At 34.3% G+C, this 19,827-nt stretch overlaps 1 protein-coding gene across 3 annotated transcripts in view; it reads left to right on the forward strand.

Moving 5' to 3' along the window:
- Nucleotides 1-19,827, forward strand: part of USP32 (ubiquitin specific peptidase 32) — a 197,259-nt gene that overhangs the window by 126,901 nt on the left and 50,531 nt on the right. For 2 of the 3 annotated variants that reach the window (XM_026517507.4, XM_026517508.4), the window contains exons 7-11: nucleotides 942-1,049; nucleotides 2,677-2,792; nucleotides 3,307-3,369; nucleotides 6,699-6,782; nucleotides 12,196-12,257. In XM_026517507.4, coding sequence (XP_026373292.2) covers nucleotides 942-1,049; nucleotides 2,677-2,792; nucleotides 3,307-3,369; nucleotides 6,699-6,782; nucleotides 12,196-12,257 — 433 coding nt within the window. Of the gene's footprint in view, nucleotides 1-941; nucleotides 1,050-2,676; nucleotides 2,793-3,306; nucleotides 3,370-5,663; nucleotides 5,669-6,696; nucleotides 6,783-12,195; nucleotides 12,258-19,827 lie in introns of those variants that run through there. The other variant, XM_057317667.1, reaches the window with a different exon arrangement.

Consider the following 19,827-nt stretch of genomic DNA (forward strand, 5'->3'; position numbering starts at 1 on the left):
TTTTCATTACAATAACTTTTTTTTAAATTAGGAATACAGAGAGTAATTGTGGGTGATATCATAAAAATTATATTTGGAATCTGAATATTTAGGTTCTGTTTTTGATTCTGACCTTTTTTAACTTTTCTTACTTTTGGCCAATCATTTAACCCCCCCTGAGCTTTAGTTTTCTATGCTTTAAGGAATTACATTCTTAAGATGTACAGTCTGTGTACATCAGATTCCTAGGGTACTTCAGAAGTACTTATTAGGGGAGTCAGAGCAGGGAGGGCTCTGGGCTTTTCCACCTACTTCAGCAGTGCAATTGGGATTTTACCTTTTTAGAATTGGGTATTGAGAACTCATCTTATTTGAAAACAAAATTAATTCCATTTGTATTTTATAAAAAGTTTAAAAACCACAGGATTATAAATTCTCTTTCTGATTTTAAATATTTATTTATAAAACATTATGACAAAGAAGACTGCAGTACAGAATATCTTTTGTTTGTAATATGGTGTGTTATTTTTCTTTGCTTAATGAAAGCTTTATGGGAGCTTACATAACATCATGTTATATCTTTGAGTATACATCAGATTTTCTCCTTCACTTTTCCTTTTTCTTAATCTTTCTAAGTAAGGATAATTATAATATTTAATTTTTTAAATTGATTCTAATTTTTTACATACCATTGTCATTTTTAGCTGTTACAACTGATAGAAGATAGAGACAAACAGGCAAATATAACTGAACATTAAATGACTATAATGTATTTTCTGAGAGGATCTTACGTTTTAGTTATACCAGGAGGAAAATACTTCCTGAGACAGTGGGAACTACTGATAAACTTTTTTTTTTTTAATTTGGCCAGTTTATGGGAGTCATGCCTCCTTTCATAAACATGATATTATTAACATTAGGCTTGTTGGCTGTGATTTATGGTGTCTTTTCCTATTTCACAGGTTTGTTTAATGCTTTTGATGAAAATCGTGACAATCACATAGATTTTAAGGAGATATCTTGTGGGTTATCAGCCTGTTGCAGGGGACCCCTGGCTGAAAGACAAAAATGTAAGTGCGTTAAACATTTAATTTAAACAATTAAAAATTTGCAAACTGTATATACAGAGAAAAAATTAGCATTCATCCATGTAAAATCATCTGTGTATTAAGGTTGAATTTTTATCACGTTGTCAGGTTGGCAAATAGCAGTCTCATGTTGAGGTTTTACTGAGGTCAGTCTAAGGATTCAATCTTCTCTTCTTTTTTACTATTGAGTAGTTTGGGATCTTTGTGATTAATAATGGAATTGATTTTGTTGATGAATTTGCAGTTCATGATAAGTGAACTACATCAGTCACAATATATTTGATGATGTTAAGCGTTTAGAAAATATTTTCTGGTAATCCATAGAGAATTTTGTGTCTTGAGTAATTTAAAGTACAACTCATTTTCTGTCACTTGTATACATTAATATTTTATTAGTAAGATGAAATCTGTGAACAAAACAGTTTAATTAAATACTAAAATGGTCTTTTTAACCTACCTAAAATGTTGTTATAGCATAATTTATAAGCATAAGTACATTACATTATTAAACCTTAACCATATTTGAGAAAATGCAGCAGTTTACATTTAATTGGAAACTAATCCTATTGTATTTACTAGGGCCATCATTTCTGTGTCTTTCTAAAATAGAGCTTCGCAAGTGTCACCTATTTTGGTGTGCTATTTGATATTTTCATCTTCTTTAGTAATATTTACTGTAATGCACTCAGTTGATTTAATAGCATAATTATTATGGAGGTATGTTGAAATAGATAATTATTTAATCTTAAAATTCAGGATTCTTCTTTGATGATATACCATTACTACAGTCTGGCTTTATAGTAGATTTTTTGTTCCCATTAAAGTTCTAATATTAAATAGGAGGTTGAAATCTTTGCTTCTCAAGTAAGGTTAATTATCACCTTATATTTATTTTTAATTTCTTTTTTGCTGATGGACTAACAAAAGTTAGCAAACTATTGTGATTTGTTTGGAGTTAATTGGGAAAGTGCTGATATTTCTTTTCTTTCCTTTTTTAAGATTTTATTTATTTGGAAGAGAGAGTGTATGTGCAGGAGTTGGGAGAGGAGGAAAGGGGGAGGGAGAAGCAAACTTCTTGCTGAGCAGGGCTGAATACCAGGACCCTGAGATCACAACCTGAGCCAAAGTCAGACACCTAAACCAACTGAGCCACCCAGGTGTCCCCACCTTACTATTGATTCTTAATATAAATGGAATATTTTCAGCATTATAAAAATCAACTCTGCAATGATCAGTTTTAAATATTAGAAATTGATTTAAAGGCTTGGATTACCTCCTCAAAACCTGTGAACTATTGTAATATTTATTGTATAGTAACTTAAACCTTTTTTATTAGTTTGCAAGGAATTTAGCTCTAGATTTAGCTCTAGTGAAGGATAGGACTCTGCCACCCAGGTAGTGATTCAGAGAGAGAGACAGGAAGTATGCAGGAAGTCCTACGAGTGCAGAGGACTTTAATGCCATACTATAGTCTGCTCCAGATGAGAACTTAATCTAGAATATACTTGCTTGAGAAAATAAGTGATTTTACTAGGGCAGCTTCTAGTGAAAGGCATTGTACTTCAGAATAGAAAAGTAATTTCCCTTCGTAAGAGTTTCTTTTCTTTAGTTTGCTTCAAGGTGTTTGATGTTGACCGTGATGGAGTTCTCTCCAGGGTTGAACTGAGGGACATGGTGGTTGCACTTTTAGAGGTGTGGAAGGACAACCGCACAGATGATATCCCGGTAAGTTCTGATTTTATACGTATCGTTGCATGTAAACTTCCAGTAGAAAAATAGAGTGGAGAATTTAAAAAGAGAGAGAAAGAGAAAAAGGTTTGTTATTACTTTTGAGTTGCTATGTTTTGCCACTACTCAAAATATTCATAGCTGAAGGTACAAAATTGGAAAGAGAATGTGCCTTAGAAAATTTAATAAACTGAACTTACTGTGTAAAGTAAGAATGAAACTGCAGGAGAATTCTCCTAATTTTTTCAAAGCAAATCTAAGAACCTATTTATTAAGGTAATTACAAAAAAGTACTTGACTGATAATTACTAGAGAGGAGCGATGTGGGGGGATGGGTTTAAACAGGTGATGGGAATTAAGGAGGGCACTTGTGGGTGATGTATGGAATTATTGAACCACTATATTGTAATTCTTTAAATACTTGACCAAAATACAGTATACTTTAGCCATTAAATAATAAAAATGATAACTGCTCTTTTCTAATTATTCCTTTGGATTTCTGTTTTTACAGGAGTTACATACGGATCTATCTGACATTGTAGAAGGCATATTGAATGCACATGACACCACAAAGGTGAGTCTAGCTAGGATTAGAATGAATTATATTCTTTTCTAAAAATACCGTGTACTATGAATTAGGATATATAGCTTATATACATATTTGAATCTCTTCTGCATCATCTTTACCAAGTGCTTATTTGGACCTACAGTTATAGTACCTCTAAGTTGTCTTTAAAGATAGCCCATTCCATCTTTTTTTTTTTTTTAAGATTTTATTTATTTATTTGAAAGAGAGAGTGTGCAAGAGAAAGAGTCCAGGCAGGGATGGGGGGAAGGGCAGTGGGGCTTGATCCCAGGACCCCAAGATCTTGACCTGGGCCGAAGGCAGATGCTTCACTGACTGAGCCACCCAGGTGCCCAGCCCATTCCATCTTTAAACAATTCCATTAAGTGTTTATATATACATTCATATTTTATAAACTAGGTATTTTGTAAAAATTAAGTAGACATAGCCCTTGTCATCTGTGGTTTATAATATCTATTTTTCCCAGTTTAATAACTTATGGTAGGGCTAACCTTACATTGAGCAAAAGAAGTCACACAAAAAAAGAATACTTACTGTGTGATTCCATCAATATGAAACTCAAAAACAGAGGCAAAACTAACAAATGGTGATAGGTATTAGAATAGTGATTTGGGGGATGGGCGGGTTAATTGGGAAGAACCATAGCGTATCTGGGATGATGGAAATGTTTGTTTTTTTTTTAAGATTTTGTTTGTTTATTTGAGAGAGAGAGTGCACAAGCAGGGGGAGCAGCAGGGGGGACAAGCAAACTCCCTGCTGAGCAGGGAGCCCAACATGGGGAGCCCCATGTGGGGCTTGATCCCAGGACCCCGAGATCATGACTTGAGCCGAAGTCAGACGCTTAACCAACTGAGCCACCCAGGCACCCCAGTGGAAATTATTTTTTATCTCAATCTGGGTGATTCATACATTCCTGAATTATTTTTTTCAATGGTATTGGTAAAGATCTCTCCTGAGTTATTTAGTGGTAGCCAAATTAATCATGTAATACCAGGAATAAACATACACTTCACAAAGTAAATTCTTGTTTCTTGGTTTTTTTGTTTTTGTTTTTGTTTTGCTTTTTTGTTTTTAAGTCCGACAACATTTATTAGTAAGGATATTATTATAGGTTTATTCCTATAGCTTATATTACTGTAATGTCTTTGTGACCCTGTGTGAAATTGAAAATAACGCACATATGTGAGGCACATTTTAGTTATTTTGAGCCTTTCCATTCAAACATTGACATGTACCAAGTACCAGATTGGTTGGATATAGTGCATAGTGGTATTACAGACGTTTAGAAAAAATAAATGACATCAGTTTTTTTTTTTCCCTTTCTTCAGTCACAATTCCAGAAGGAATCATTGTAGTCTTATTAACTGATCCTCAATAGAAACAAATAATAGAAGTGAGTCTTACAGAGCTTGAGCTTTGTTTGGCAATACAGTCTTCTCCCTCATTTACTTCTCTCTGCCAAAAAAACTAAGGTATCCACTTCTATTTGATATGCGTAGAAACCTGGAAAATTTTCTGTTAGAAAATGCCTCATGTAGAGGTTCAATTTCTAACACCCTTTTTCTGAGTGGTAAATATGTAGGTATTATTACTGTCTATTTTTATGTAAGATGTAGTTTTCTTCTTCTGGCTCTACTGTGAAAATTAATGAGAAGGTAATTTAGGGACACCTGACTGGCTAAGTTGGTTGAGCATCTGCCTTCCTCTCAGGTCACGATTCTGGGGTCCTGGCATTGAGCCTCATGTTGGGCTCCTACTCAGCAGGGACGTCTGCTTCTCTCTCTTCCTTCCCCGACTCATACCCTCTCTCTCTCTCATTCACTCTCTCTCTCTCAAATAAATAAAATCTTTAAAAAAAGAAAAAAACAAGATAATTTAATTTAGTTGCTTCATCTTCATGTAGCAGTGATAATGAAATAGTAACAGTTTAGAATGAAACTTGGACGTTTCAGCCAAACCTGTTAACTATAGTCATTGGAGACAGATTATGTCAACATTACACTTTTTTTAATATTAATTTAGTACTAATCTGCTAAGTAGAAGCTGTATTATGAAAACTAATAGTTATAATCACAGTACTTTAAAGTCTTTTCATATCATATATGGCTATCATATAGTAAAAAGAGGACATACCAATATCATTACGTAATAAAAGCAAAAAACATTGCTATTCATCTAGAATTGAACACATGCAATAAAAAACATTTGGTTATAGTTTGCTGAATGAGAAAAAATATATATTGTCTCTATATGCATATGTAATTTTTTGTACCTGTTGACACCACAAAAATGTTGCTTTACTCAACTTGTAATTTGTTCAGTTTTTTGGGAAAAATTAATATAGTTACTCATTTTTGACATATCAGAAATTTGTTATCCAGTTCCTTTAAATGTCTAATTAGTCTGATAATATTGTCAGATATTTCTAAGAGGGTCTAGAAAATTGTTAGAAGAATTGGTGTGCCTGGGTGGCTCAGTCAGTTGAACGTCTGCCTTTTTCTCAGGTCCTGATCCTGGGGTCCTGGGATCAGGCCCCGGCATTGGGCTCCCTGCTCAGCAGGGAGTCTGCTTCTCCCTTTCCCGCCGCCCTTACCCCTAGCTCACGCTCTCTCAGGCTCGCACTCTCTCTCTCTCTCTCTCTCTCTCGAATAAATAAAATCTTAAAAAAGAAAAAAAAGAAAATTGTTAGAATGAGAATGCATAATCCAGAGAGTCTGCTTTTTGCTTTCAAAATTGGTAAATATTCCATTTTCCCTATTCAGAGCCTTTTGCGGTTTTCCATAGATAAACCTTGAAGCAGAAGATAATGTGAGTTATTTCCCAGGTCTTATTGGAGGAATGAAGATTGTTGACAATAAATTATCCTTATTACCATTGACTGCTTAGACAGAGTTTTGTTACTTTTAAACCTATCCTCGCTGGTTTGGTTTTCAGATGAACACACAGCATCTACTTTAAATTTTTGGTTTACTTTCAGAAAAATTACTGATACAAGTTTAATAAACCAGATTTTATCCAAAAACTATAAAAGTGAGGAAATTCTTGGGGCACTTGGGTGGCTTAGTCGGTTGGGTGTCTGTCTTTGGCTCAGGTCATGATCCCAGGGCCCTGGGATTGAGTCCCATGTAGGAACCCTGAGTAGGAGCCCTGTGTTGGGCTCCCTGCTCAGCAGGGAGTCTCCTTCTCCATCTCCCTCTGCCCCTCCTCCCTACTCATGTGCATGCACGCACTCTCTCTCAAATAAATTTTTTTAAAAAATCTTTAAAAATGAGGACATCCTTAACATGAGATCTTCTAAAATTTTGTTTCTCTTTCAGATGGGCCATCTTACTCTAGAAGACTATCAGATCTGGAGTGTGAAAAATGTTCTTGCCAATGAATTTTTGAATCTGCTTTTCCAGGTATGTTTAAGGTAAATGGCAGGTACAGAGAGTAGTAGTTCTACATCTTTTTCATCGTGTAGTAGTTATTACAGCTACAAAACTACATATTATAAAAAGAACTACATTATCTTGTGTACACCTGAAGAGATAGTAAGATAGAGTATGAGAGCCCTGAGCCATCTCAAAATCATGACAAGAGATAAGGAAGTAGAATAGAGCTGATTATGTTTATTTATCTTATCACTCATGGTAGACCAGCACGTTAAATACATAGGGAATAATTTAGATTGCAACAGCCACCATAATTTCTTATTTTTCTTCACTGTTGTCTTTTTTTAAGGCCCTTCCTAACAAGTTAGGCAGTGTGAACAGAAAGATGGATCATAAGTAGGCAGCTGTAAAATTTTCAATGTACACAGTTTCTCCAGTTAGGAGATTATCTTGGCTGCAAGGCTGTTTCTAAATTTTTAAAAAAATTCTTTAGAAGAACCAAGAAAGATTGAAGGAGGAGGAGAGAAAAAGTGCAAAGTGCCAGGAATGAACATTAAGTCATAAGGTTTTCCAGATTTCAGCTATTTTCCTGGTTAGAGTAGTTCTTTTGGTCCAATTTAAAAAAATAATTTATGATTTCCAATTTTTTAAAATAATTCTTCATATATATTTAAGTTGATTTAGTAGTGGTATTTTAGATTCTTCTTGTTTTATTTTCCTTTCCTTGTAAAAACACCCCTGTGAAGGTCAGAAGAGTTTGGTATTTTTATTATCTATATGCTCTTCCATTTTAAATAAAGAATAACTCATTTGTGCATGGCTATGTTGGAATAAATGGAAATTGGTCTCTTCCTGATAGCTAATGATTAATTACTATGGATATAAAACATATACAATCTACTAAGCCTGTAAGATCCATTTATATCAATCAGTTGCTCCACTATCACTTATAATTTTCAACAGTATTTAAGTTGATGGCTTTATAAAATATAAACATGTACAAAATTATATAAATCACTATTCTAAACAAATGGCTTCCGTGGTAATATCAAAATTGATCAACTATTTTTATCTCATTTAAAATAATATCCTCATTACTTTATCTCATAAACATTTAGATCACTTAGGCTTATGTCCGTGTCATCTTATAGTTCTCACATAGCATAGCGTTTTGATTTTTTTGTATTGCCTTTTTTATTTTCTCATTCTTTTTTTTCTCATTCTTATCAAGGACTTGCAGGGGCACTCTTTTTCTATGACTGTAAATAAGCATATGCTTGAGATTTTCTTGTGTGTGTGTGTTTCTAATATTATATTATGAAGAGCTGAAAGATAGTTTCCATTGAATACCTGCCACCTACATTTTAATATTACATTTTACTGTACTCACTTTATTTCATGTACAATATGCTTTTAAAACTGTATGTTCACTTAGCATACAAGTAAGAGACTGTTAGGATAGGTCGTTTTATTTTCTACGTGTGTTAAAATTGGTAGAGTTAGTTGGTAAGTCGAGCGATAAAAGCTTGAATTACGCCTCTTATTTGCCAAGATTCCTCTTGGCTGAGTGTTTTGGGTATTTAAGTGTAACATACGTAAGTGTCAATAGAATTAGAAAACCATCCCTGTAGTAATACCTTTATTTTCAATCTGTTTTGTAATCTCAGTGCCCAGTATTTTGCAGAGGAAGCATGCTAAACATAACCAGGGTCTTGTTTCTTGTGCATTTGTCAAAAAGTGTCCAGTTTTTAAAAAAAGCGTGGTAGGCAGAAAAATGCACACCACCTCCATCACCAGTTATCCATGCCCTCATCCCTGGAACCGGGGTATTCATAATCTTACATGGCAAAAGAGACTTTGCAGATGTATCAGGTTAAGGACTCTGAGATTGGAAGATTAGCCTAGCAGATGGGCCTATCTAATCGCATGAGTCCTTAAAAGTAGAGCACCTTTTCTAGCTGTGGTCAGAGAGAAGGAGGGAGAGGAAGGAGGAGAGGGAGAGAGATGATGTTGGAAGAAGAGTTAGAGATGCTGACTTTGAGACAGAGGAAGGGGCTGTGAACTCTGGAAGCTGGAAAAGGCAAGGAAATGTATTTTTTTTTTAACCTCCAGAAAGGAATGCAGCTCTGCTGACACCTTGATTTTTTTTTTTTAAGATTTTATTTATTTATTCATGAGAGACAGAAAGAGAGAGAGGCAGAGGCAGAGGGAGAAGCAGGCTCCCTGCGGATCCCAGGAGGCTGGGATCATGACCTGAGCTGAAGGCAGATGCTTAACCGACTGAGCCACCCAGGTGCCCCAACACCTTGATTTTTAGCCTAGTGAGACCCATGTCTGACTTTTGATTTACAGAACTGTAAGATAATAAATTTGTGTTGTTTTAAGATGCTGAATTTGTGATAATTTATTACAGACGCAAAACCAATGCAGATGAAGATAGTCCGTATTTATGGATTGTAAGGCTCAACATCTTAAAAGATGTCAAATGCCTTTAAATTGGTTTGTAGATTTAGTATGCTAGCAATCAGAATTCCAAAAAGTTTAATGTTGTCATTGTTTTTGTGCAACTTGACAAGCTGATTCTAAGTATATACAGAAGTGGAAAGGGTTAGAAATAGCCAACATAATGTAAAGAACAGTGTTAGAGGACTGAGGTTACTGAATATTAGGACTTTTTATAAAACAACAGTATTAACAGATATCTATGTGAAGATAGACATAGACCAGTGAAACAATATTGAGTTTTTAAACAGACCTGCATATATGTGATCACTTGATTTATAACCAAGAAGACATTGCGTTGCAAATGGGAAGGGGGGTAATCTTGTCGATAAGTGGTGTACTGGGTCAGTTCTTATCTCTGGGGGGAAAATACATCATTATTCCTACCTCATGCCATAGCTGAAAATTAATTCCAAGTGGGATTATAAGTCTAATACGTTTGGAAGGTAAAAATAAAGCATTTAGAAAATAATGTGCAAGAATATTGTAATGGCTTTGAAGTGGCAAAAATTTCATTAAAAGGACACAGAAAACTTAACCACCAAGGAAAAGTTTTTAAGTTGGGCTTCAGTAAAATTAAGAGGTTTTTATTTTAATTGGGAGATACCATTAAGAAAATGAAAAGATAAGCTACTCAGTGGAAGAAGTTGTTTGTGATACTTATATCCAATAAGACATGTGTCTAGGGCATACAGAGAACAAAAATCAATGAGAAAAAGTAAAACTTCAATATAAAAATGTGTAAAGAAAACTTGGAGGTGCTTCACCAAAGAGAATATCCAAATAGTTAATTAATGTTATGAAAATGGGCTCCTTAGTCATTATAGAAATACTGGTAAAACCACACATGAAATACTAGTAGACATGCCCCAGAGTAGTTAGTTTTTAAGTGATACGAAGTATTGGTGAGGATAACAAAAACCCAAAACTCTCATATATTGCCAGTAGGAATATAAATTATTACAAATATTTTGGAAATTGAGGTACCTGGGTGGCTCAGTCAGTTAAGTGTCTGCCTTCAGCTCATATCATGATCCCGGGGTCCTGGGATCGAGCCCTATGTCGGGCTCCCTGCTCAGTGGGGATCCTGCTTCTCCCTTTGCCTGCCACTCCCCCTGCTTGTGTTGTCTCACTCCCTCTCTGACAAATAAATAAATAAAGTCTTTAAAAAATCAAACACACAAACACTTTGGAAATTGCTTGGCAGTATTTACAAAAGTTGGACATATGCTTACCCCATAACTTATAAAGTCCACCCCATATGTGAACCCTACAGAAACGTGTATATCTGAGCACCAAAAGACATACAAGTAAGGTCTTATAACTTGTTACAGCCCAAAATAGAAAATGACCCAAATACTTATCAACGATAAATACATAAACAATAAGTGAGTTGTGACATGTACATAGAGTTGTATATTGTAAACACCATGAAAATAAGTATAATAGTGCCACACACAAAAACATGGATGAATCTCATATAATCTTGAGTTGAAAATACTAGACCAAAAAATTCAAAAGCAGGTAAAACCATTCTATGGTGACAGAATTCAGGATCATGGATACATCAAAGGGGTGTGTGGGAAGGAACCCAAAGTAGGACTTTGCGTGAGATAGCAGTGTTCTATTTCTTGACTGGGTAAAGGTTTCATAGATGTTACCTTGTGGAAAGTCATTGAACTGTACACTTAAGATTTGTTCGCTTGTAAGCATGAATACTATATTTCTATTCTCTATAAGTTCGCTTAGAAAAATAGCCACCTGCGTGGCTCAGTCGGTTAAGCGTCTGACTCTTGATTTTGGCTTAGGTCATGATCTCAGGGTAGTTAGATAAAGCCCTGCATCAGGCTAAGTGGGGAGTCTGCTAGAGGAATCTCTTCCTCTGCCTCCCCCTGCCCCCATTCTGTCTCTCAAACAAATAAATAAATCTTTAAAAAAAGAAGAATAGGTTTCAGAAGCTCAAATATTTGTCAGTATGTCAAAACCTCAAGTATTTGTCAATATGAGAATGGATGAAACGAACAGTGCTATGTTCAAACAGAGGAATACTACTCAGCAGTAAAAATGAACTGCTTCTACATAGATGAGTCTCAAAAACCCAATTTATGGATTTTGTTGTTATGTAAATGTTACCTCAAAAGGTAAACAAAACTGTAAACAGATATTTGAACTCTCTGGTTAATGTTAGCCATGCTGATGTATTTATAAAAAGCTGTTCTAATGTCTATAATTTACTTTGAAATGCATCCAAAAGTTAGGATGGATTGATGGATGAATAAGGGATAGATAGATGCAAGTATAATAAAATGTTAATGTTAGAGTCTAGGTAATGGGTACGATGTGTTCAGTGTAAAATTCTTTCAACTTTTCTGTATTTTTGAAATTTTTCATGAGAAAATGTTGAAAAAAAATACATCTTTTGTGATATTTAGAGAAGGCAAATAAATTGAGCAGGAAATGAACCTCAAAAAGCATATTTAGCATTAGTGGCAATAATTTTTTTCTTTGAACTGTTTAAACTAAAATGCCACCCATATCTTTTGTGTCCTGTATCCTCTTCATCTCCCCTCACCTTCCTCCCAAAGTGCCATGATATCCTCTTCAGATTTCAGGAATGAAAATAATATTCTCTGCATGTTTATTTTCTTTCTTCTTTGTCTGTCTCTGTCTCCCTCCCTCCCTTTCCTATCTCACACAGAGATTTGGAATTTGGCCTCTATTGAAATGGTTTGTTTAAAAAAACAAACAAACAACAAAAACAGCTGAAGTTTAAAGTTCAAAGTTGCTCAAGTGACTCATTGATAATTCATCAGTTGAAAGCTGTTGCTAATTCACATTCCCATCTACAAAGTGGAACTCATGCAGAGAATGTGAAATATTATACAGTCCAGTCATTGGCAACAGTCAATGAAGTTTGATTTACCACTTTTTTCTCTAGGTGTGTCACATAGTTCTGGGGTTAAGACCAGCTACTCCAGAAGAGGAAGGACAAATTATTAGGTAAGCTTGTAGTTTCAATCTTTGTAATTTTCATTATATAGTTGAAATTTCTGACACCTGAAATATATTGTTAATAAGTAACAGCATGTCTCATTTTAATACAGTCTTAGTGACACCTTGTTTTTCCAAATTAATTTCATATTGAAATATTTTTGTTAATTTCCTAACCAAGGTATTAGATTAATTTAGAAATCAGATTCTCTTTAGCATTAAAATGACATTGAGTACTGAATTTAATTTTTTTGAAATAAGACATTTTATAAGCTAAAAGGTAGCAATTTTTCCTTACTACAAAACAATTCATGTTTATTGTAGAAAGATTATAAAGTAGAGCTAAACAAAAAGAAGCGAAAAAAAGCCCGTCATTTCTGTATTTACAGGTAATTGCTGTTGACATTTTTTTCAGCTTTACTGAGGTATAATTGACATCTTAAATTGTAAGATATTTAAAGTGTACAACGTAATTTGATATATGTATGTATTGTGAAAGGATTCCCTCCATTGAGTTAACACATCCATCACTAGCCCCTCACATACTTTTTTGTGTGTGTGAGAACATTTAAGTTCTACTCTCAGTTATACACTATAGAGTTATCAGCTGTAGTCACCATGTTATACATTACATCTGCAGACTTCATTCATCTTATCATAAAAGTTTGTACCCTTTTATCACCCTTTCTTTATTTCTCCCAACCCCCAGCAACTGCTTTTCTACTCTCGGGTTCTGAATTTGACTTTTTTTTTTTTTTTTAAGATTCTGCATATAAGTGCTATACCTTGCAATACTTGTCTGTCTTTGGCTTATTTCACTTAGTATAATGCCTTCCATCCTCATCCATGTTGCTGTAAATGACAGGATTTCCTTCTTATGACTAGATAATAGTCCATATGTACCACATTTTGTTTATCCATTCATTTATTGTTGGACACTTAGGTTGTTTCCATACCTTGACTTTTGTGGATAATGCTGCAAAGAACATGGAAGTAAAGCTATCATCTTCAAGATAATGATTTTGTTTCCTTTGGTTATATACCCAGAAGTGGGATTGCTGGATTATTTGGTAGTTCTTTTCTTAGTCTCATGTGAAACCTGTTTTTTATAGTGGCTATTCCAGCTTACAGTCCCATCAACAGTATACAAGAGTTCCTTTTTCTCTACATCTTTGCCAGTTTATATTATCTCTTGTCTTTTTGATAGTAGCCATCCTGACAGGTGTGAGGTGGTACCTCATTGTGGTTTTGATTTCTATTTCCCTGATGATGAGTGATGTTAAATATCTTTTCATATAGCTGTTGGCCAATTGTAAGTCTTTTTTAGAAAAATGTCTGTTCAAGTTCCTTGTTATTTTTAATTGATTATTATTATTATTTTACTATTAAGTGATATGAATTTCTTATATATGTTTTTTGGATATAATCCCATATCAGATCTGTGGTTTGCCAATATTTCCTTCCATAGATTGACTTTTCATTTTGTTGATGGTTGCACTATTGACACTTTTATATTCATATACCCACATGTGTATGCCTTTGATGGAATTTGTAATTTTTTTAAATGAGAATACTTCAAAATATTATTTTTGGGTCCATTTTCACTGTAGATCATATCAAATGATACTTTTACATATCAATAAACCCTCTTATAATTAAAATAACTGGCTGGTAGGCCCTATTCAGCCCCTATTTTTAATCTCTGTTTTTCTTTACAATAATTTACTAATAAAGTCTGTATACCTTTGGTTAGGTATGTATTTAGGCAAAATTACTTGAGGTGAAATATCTTGGTTAATAGGCCTGCACGTTTTTATGGCTGTGATTCAATTTTTAATACATCAAGTATCCTTCATTGGTTGAGTATTACCATTATACTATACATTTGTGTAGAAAGCTTCAGAGACAGGACCGACTCTACTAAACTTCACTTTTAGAATAAATTCAATACAGAGTTTGTCACTTATTCCTAAAAGTAGTGCATATACAGATTTTTCAGTAGTTTTTTTCTGGTGTAGGACTGTTTGATAAAAGAGAGTTTACTGAAATAGAGTTGTTTGGAATACCTGAGAACAGAATTATGAAGTCAATATTTAAAGAAGAATACCAGTTGAGATTAATTGAAGTAGCAAAGTATGTTTTCTGACTTTTAAAAACTGCTTCTTTTTAAAAATGGTTATTTTTTAAAGAATGGTAAGCAGAATCCATTTTTTACGATGTTGTTTTCATAAAAACGCTAGTCTCATATAGTCTTTTTAATTTTCATGCTCAGAAGACTCATTCTTGTTTATAGTATTCATATGTTGACATGTTGTCTTGATTTTTTTCTGATTTTTAGCTATCATAAAATAAAATTTTAAAATACATTTAAGTGTACAAATTAGATATTGTAAAGAAATACTGAAAGACTTTTATGTAGCTGCAGTAGCTTTTTTTTTCTTATAATATTGCAGTCTAATTTTATCACATACTAATGTCTTCTTAAGTCAGCATGACTTACCAGTGATACTAAGAATGTTATTGAGATAAGAGCTGGGCGATGTATGGAATTGTTGAATCACTATTGTACACCTGAAACTAATACTATACTGTATGTTAACTAACTGGAATTAAAATAAAAACTTAAAAAAAAAAGCAAAAGAAATGTTAAGGGAAAAAGAAAAAAAAAAGGACAGATGCCTGGGTGGCTCAGTCGGTTAAGCATCTGCCTTCAGCTCAGGTCATGATCCCAGGGTCCTGGGATCGAGTCCCGCATCGGGCTCCTTGCTCGGCGGGGGGCCTGCTTCTCCCTCTGCCTGCCACTCCCCTTCTTGTGCTCTTTCTGTCTGTCTGTCTCTCTCTCTCTGACAAATAAATAAAATCTTTAAAAGAAAAAAGATTTTAAAGGAATGCTATATAGCACAGTATATATATTTCTTGGCTTAATTATTTTGCAAATGCTTATAGCATCCCTATTTAAAAATATAATGTTGGTATAATCTCCTGTTTTTATAGAACTTTGTTCTACTTGCATTATTTCATCTGTTCCTTAGAATAACTGCATTAAATTATGGTCGCCATCCCATTTCATAAAAGAGGAAACTGAGATTTACAAAAGTTGAGGAACTTACCAAAAATTGCATGGAAGTGGCAGAATCAAGTCTAGAACCTTTTTCATTGAAAACACAAATGATCTGCTTTCTGTATTCCTTATTTTTCAGTAAATCTGAATTTTAAATTCTAGATTCCAGGTTGGTTAATTTCATTTTTGAGTTTTGTTTTATTTTACCTCCATTTTCACTTCTAAAAATTCGTTTGAATTTTTAGGATGATTTTTAAAAGATGAATCAGGTTGATGTATAAGCAATGAGGTGAAAGAAATATTTGTCTCTAACTTAAGAGTCAGTAATTTGTTTCAAAATTAGTATCATGATTTCTGCAGTGGCTGAGTGAAGATCTCAGCAAATCCTCTCCCTGAAAAGCAACTGGACAAAATATAACATGTACAAAATTGTCAGCCAACTATTTCAGGACTCTGGAAACTGACCAAAGGTATTCAACAAGTTGGGAAGCATTTATTCAAGAAAAACTACTAAACCTTGGTAAGAATAATGGGAATCCATAGTAATTTTACCTAGGGCTGGTCCCATTCCCTCCTACCCAACATGATAGTTTTACCAAGGCAGGGGTGACAGGGTGACCTGATTTGGAATAGAGCAGGGATGAATGCCTGCCTAAGAGAATTGTAACACACAAAAAATAGTGATCATGATGGCAAATATTCAAGGAACATCATTAGCTTGGGGTTGAGATACTGGTTAAGGAAGGCAGCAAACTGAGAGACCAGTCAAAATTTTAACAAAGAGATCCAGGGAACAAGACAACCATCATGTATCTTGATAAACTTCCCCATATCCCAAATGATTTGGAAGGCTGCTCATATATACAAGGCTATGCACAAGCTCAGCAGAAACCAGAGAAGGTCTTAGCTAATCTATTAATTCCTGATTGAACGTAAGGCCTTGCGCATGCAGAAAATAAAAACCAGGGAAGGTTAGTGTAACCTGCCTGAACTTTGCATCATTTCCCAAACTGAACTGATGCATCAAGAAAAAGGTACAAGTGTCACTGGCTCAAGATGTTTCATTTCAACATAGCCCCTCACCAATCATTGGCTGACCAGTAAGTTATGCTCTCCTCAAGGAAGCCAAACTTAAATGTAAGAAATAATAATGAAGAAGACTAAACAGCCTCACACTACAGGGGAAACAAACTCTATAGAATTAGTCCAGGAAGTCACAAGGCAAAACACACAGGTAGTATCAGAATCCAGAGTTGGTGAAATATATTATCAAATATGTCCAGTTCTCAGTAACAGAAGAGGATGAAACATGCAACAAAATAGGAAAACATGACCCGTGGTGGTGGTGAGGACACTAGCTAATAGAGGTAGCCCCAGATGTTTGAGGTAGCCCCAGATGTTTGACTTAGGACACAAAGACTTCAAAGCAGTATTATAAATGTTTTCACTGCTTAAGGAAACTTTGTTTAAAGAATTAAAGGAAATATAATCAAATATAAAATATCAATAGAGAATTTTTGAAAGTGAACTAAATGGAAATTCTGGAGTTAAAAGTTATAATAAAAATTCACCACAGTGACTCAGCAACAGATTGGAGCTGCAGAGAAATAACCAGCAAAATAGAATATAGTTAAATAGATTTTTCCAATATGAAGAACAGAGAAAATAGATAAAAATGAACAGAACCTGAGATATGTGGAACACCAGAGACAACTATTATCAACACACACATAATGGAAGTCCCAAAAGGAGGAGAGAAAGGAGCAGAAAAAAAATATTTGATGAAATAATGGCCACACCTCCTAAAATTGCTCTAAGTTGTTAATCCAAGAAGCTCAACAAACTGCAAGGAGGTTAAAAACAGATCCACATCTAAACATATCACAAAGTGTTCAAAGCTACAGAGAGAAGGTCCTAAAAGTAGGAAGAGAAATACGACTCCTTCTGTAGAAGGCAACCCCAATAAGATTAATGGCTGACCTTTTTTTTTTTTTTATAGAAATGAAGGTCAGTAGGCAGTGGGATGACATTCAAAGTGCTGAAGGGGGAAAAACTGTCAACCCAGAATTCTTTATTCGGCAGAACTATCCTTCAGAAATTAAGGTAATTTGAAAACATTCCCATATAAACACGGTTGCTAGTAAACACTTAAATACTGAAGGATTAAAATATTTAAGATACTGAAGGAGCTTCATGCTAAAACAAAGTGACCCCAGACAATAACTTGAACTACACAAAGAAATATAGAGCACCAATAAACATAATTACATACTTAATAATAAGACAGTATAAATACGTTTTTCTATTTCATCCTTTTAATGATTTAAAATACAAAATCCTGGGGCACCTGGGTGGCACAGCGGTTAAGCGTCTGCCTTCGGCTCAGGGCATGATCCCGGCGTTCTGGGATCAAGCCCCACATCAGGCTCCTCCACTATGAGCCTGCTTCTTTCATCTGTGTTCCCTCTCTTGCTGTGTTCCCTCTCTCGCTGGCTGTCTCTCTCTCTGTCAAATAAATAAATAAAATCTTTAATAAATAAATAAATAAATAAAATACAAAATCCTAGGATGACAATTTGAAAGCCAAGTTGTTCTTACAGCATAAAAAGATGTCATATGCATGACGATAATAATACAACCGAGAGAATAAGAAGTGGAGCTATATTTGAGCAGGTTCTGTAATTTACCGGAATAAATTAGTATCAATCTGAAGTAGAATGTTTTAAGCTTTATTTTGTACCTCTAGAGCAACCAGTAAGAAAATAATCCCAGATATAGTTTCTTCAAAAAAATAATTTAAATGATATGGTAAAAAACAATTTACTTAACACAAAAGAAGGAAGTAAAGGAGAAATAGAAAAACAAAAATACTTGAGATGAATAAAAAACAAGTAAAATGTAGGCACAAATCGATATCAATAATTACCTTAAATATAAGTGGATTAAACAATTATCAAAAGCTAAAGATAGGCTGATATTTTTAATCCAAATACTTGAGATTCAAAGACACAAATAGATTGAAAGTAAAATGATGAAATAGGTATAACCAGGCACATAGTAACCATAAGAGAGCTGGAGTGGATATACCAACATTAGGAGAAAATGGCTTTTAGACAAAGAATTGTTATTACAGGCAGACATTTTATGGTAAAAGTTTCAGTTCGTCAGGAAGATATAAAAATTGTAATTACATGTGCACCTAACAGCAGAACACCACCCAGCAACAGCGGAGTGCATATTCAAGTACACATGGAATATTGTGTAGGACCAACTATATGGTAAGCCATGGATTATTATACTATGGCCCACTGGCTAACTTTGGTCCATTGCCTGATTTTATACAGCTTGCAAGCTAAAAATATTTTTGTACACTGTTTTTGTACACTGAGAACCACAAAGCCCAGCTGAGAGAAGTTAAAATCTTAAGATAGGTCAGTTGAAGCTATTGAGACTGAGGAATAGAAAGAAAAAAGAATGAAGGGAAATGAACAGAGCTTACTAGACCTGTGAAATAGCAGCAGCCATACTGGCATACACATGATAGGAGTCCCAGAAGGAGAGGAGGGAAAGTGACGAATATTTGAAGAAATAATGGCCCCAAATCCCTCAAATTTGACAAAGATATGAACCTAAATGTTCAAAAAGCTCACTGAACTCCAAGAAGGATAAAATTCTAAGTGATTCACACCAGGACACATTATAATCAGATGGTCAGAAGCCTAGGGACAGAGAAAATTTTAAAAGCAGCAAGAGAAAAGCTAAACATGCAGTGGATCCTCAGTAAGATTTAACAGGTTTCTCATCAGAAATCTTGGAATCCAGAAGTGAGCAGAATGGCACTTTTATTCTATATCCGGGAAAAATATTTTTTCAAGAATGATTTGGATTTTAAATTGAATTCTTGTATGTGACACTAAAAGCATAAGTAACCAAAGAAAAAATAGATAAATTTGACTTCATTAAAATTTAAAACTTCTTTTTATCAAAGGAGGTTGCCAAGAAAGTGAAAAAATAACCTTCAAAATGGGAGATAATATTTGTGAATCATAGATCTGCAAGAGCTCAAGTACCCAGAATATGTACAGAACTCCTGCAGCTTACCAACAAAAAGAAAACTGAACTAAAAACTGGGCAAGCGACTTGAATACACATTTCTCCAGAGATTACATACAGATGGTCATCAAGTACATAAAAAGATGCTCAGAATCATTAGTCATTAAGGAAATGCAACTCAAAACCACAGTGATTCTACTTTGCACTTACTAGGATGTTTATAATTTTAAAAATGGAAAATAAATTTTGTAAGGATATGGAGAAATTGGGGCACTGATACGTCGTTGGTGGCAATGTAAAATGGTGTAACTGCTGTGCAAAAAAATTGGTAGTTCCTCAACATGAAGCCAAATACAAAAGGTTACATATCGAATGATTCCATTTATACGAAATATCCAGAATAAGTAAATGAATAGATACAGAAAGCAAAATGGTGATTTTCAAAGGCTGGGGGAAGGTAGTAAT

Source organism: Ursus arctos, unplaced genomic scaffold, assembly GCF_023065955.2.
Source record: "Ursus arctos isolate Adak ecotype North America unplaced genomic scaffold, UrsArc2.0 scaffold_24, whole genome shotgun sequence".
Lineage (NCBI taxonomy): Eukaryota > Metazoa > Chordata > Mammalia > Carnivora > Ursidae > Ursus > Ursus arctos.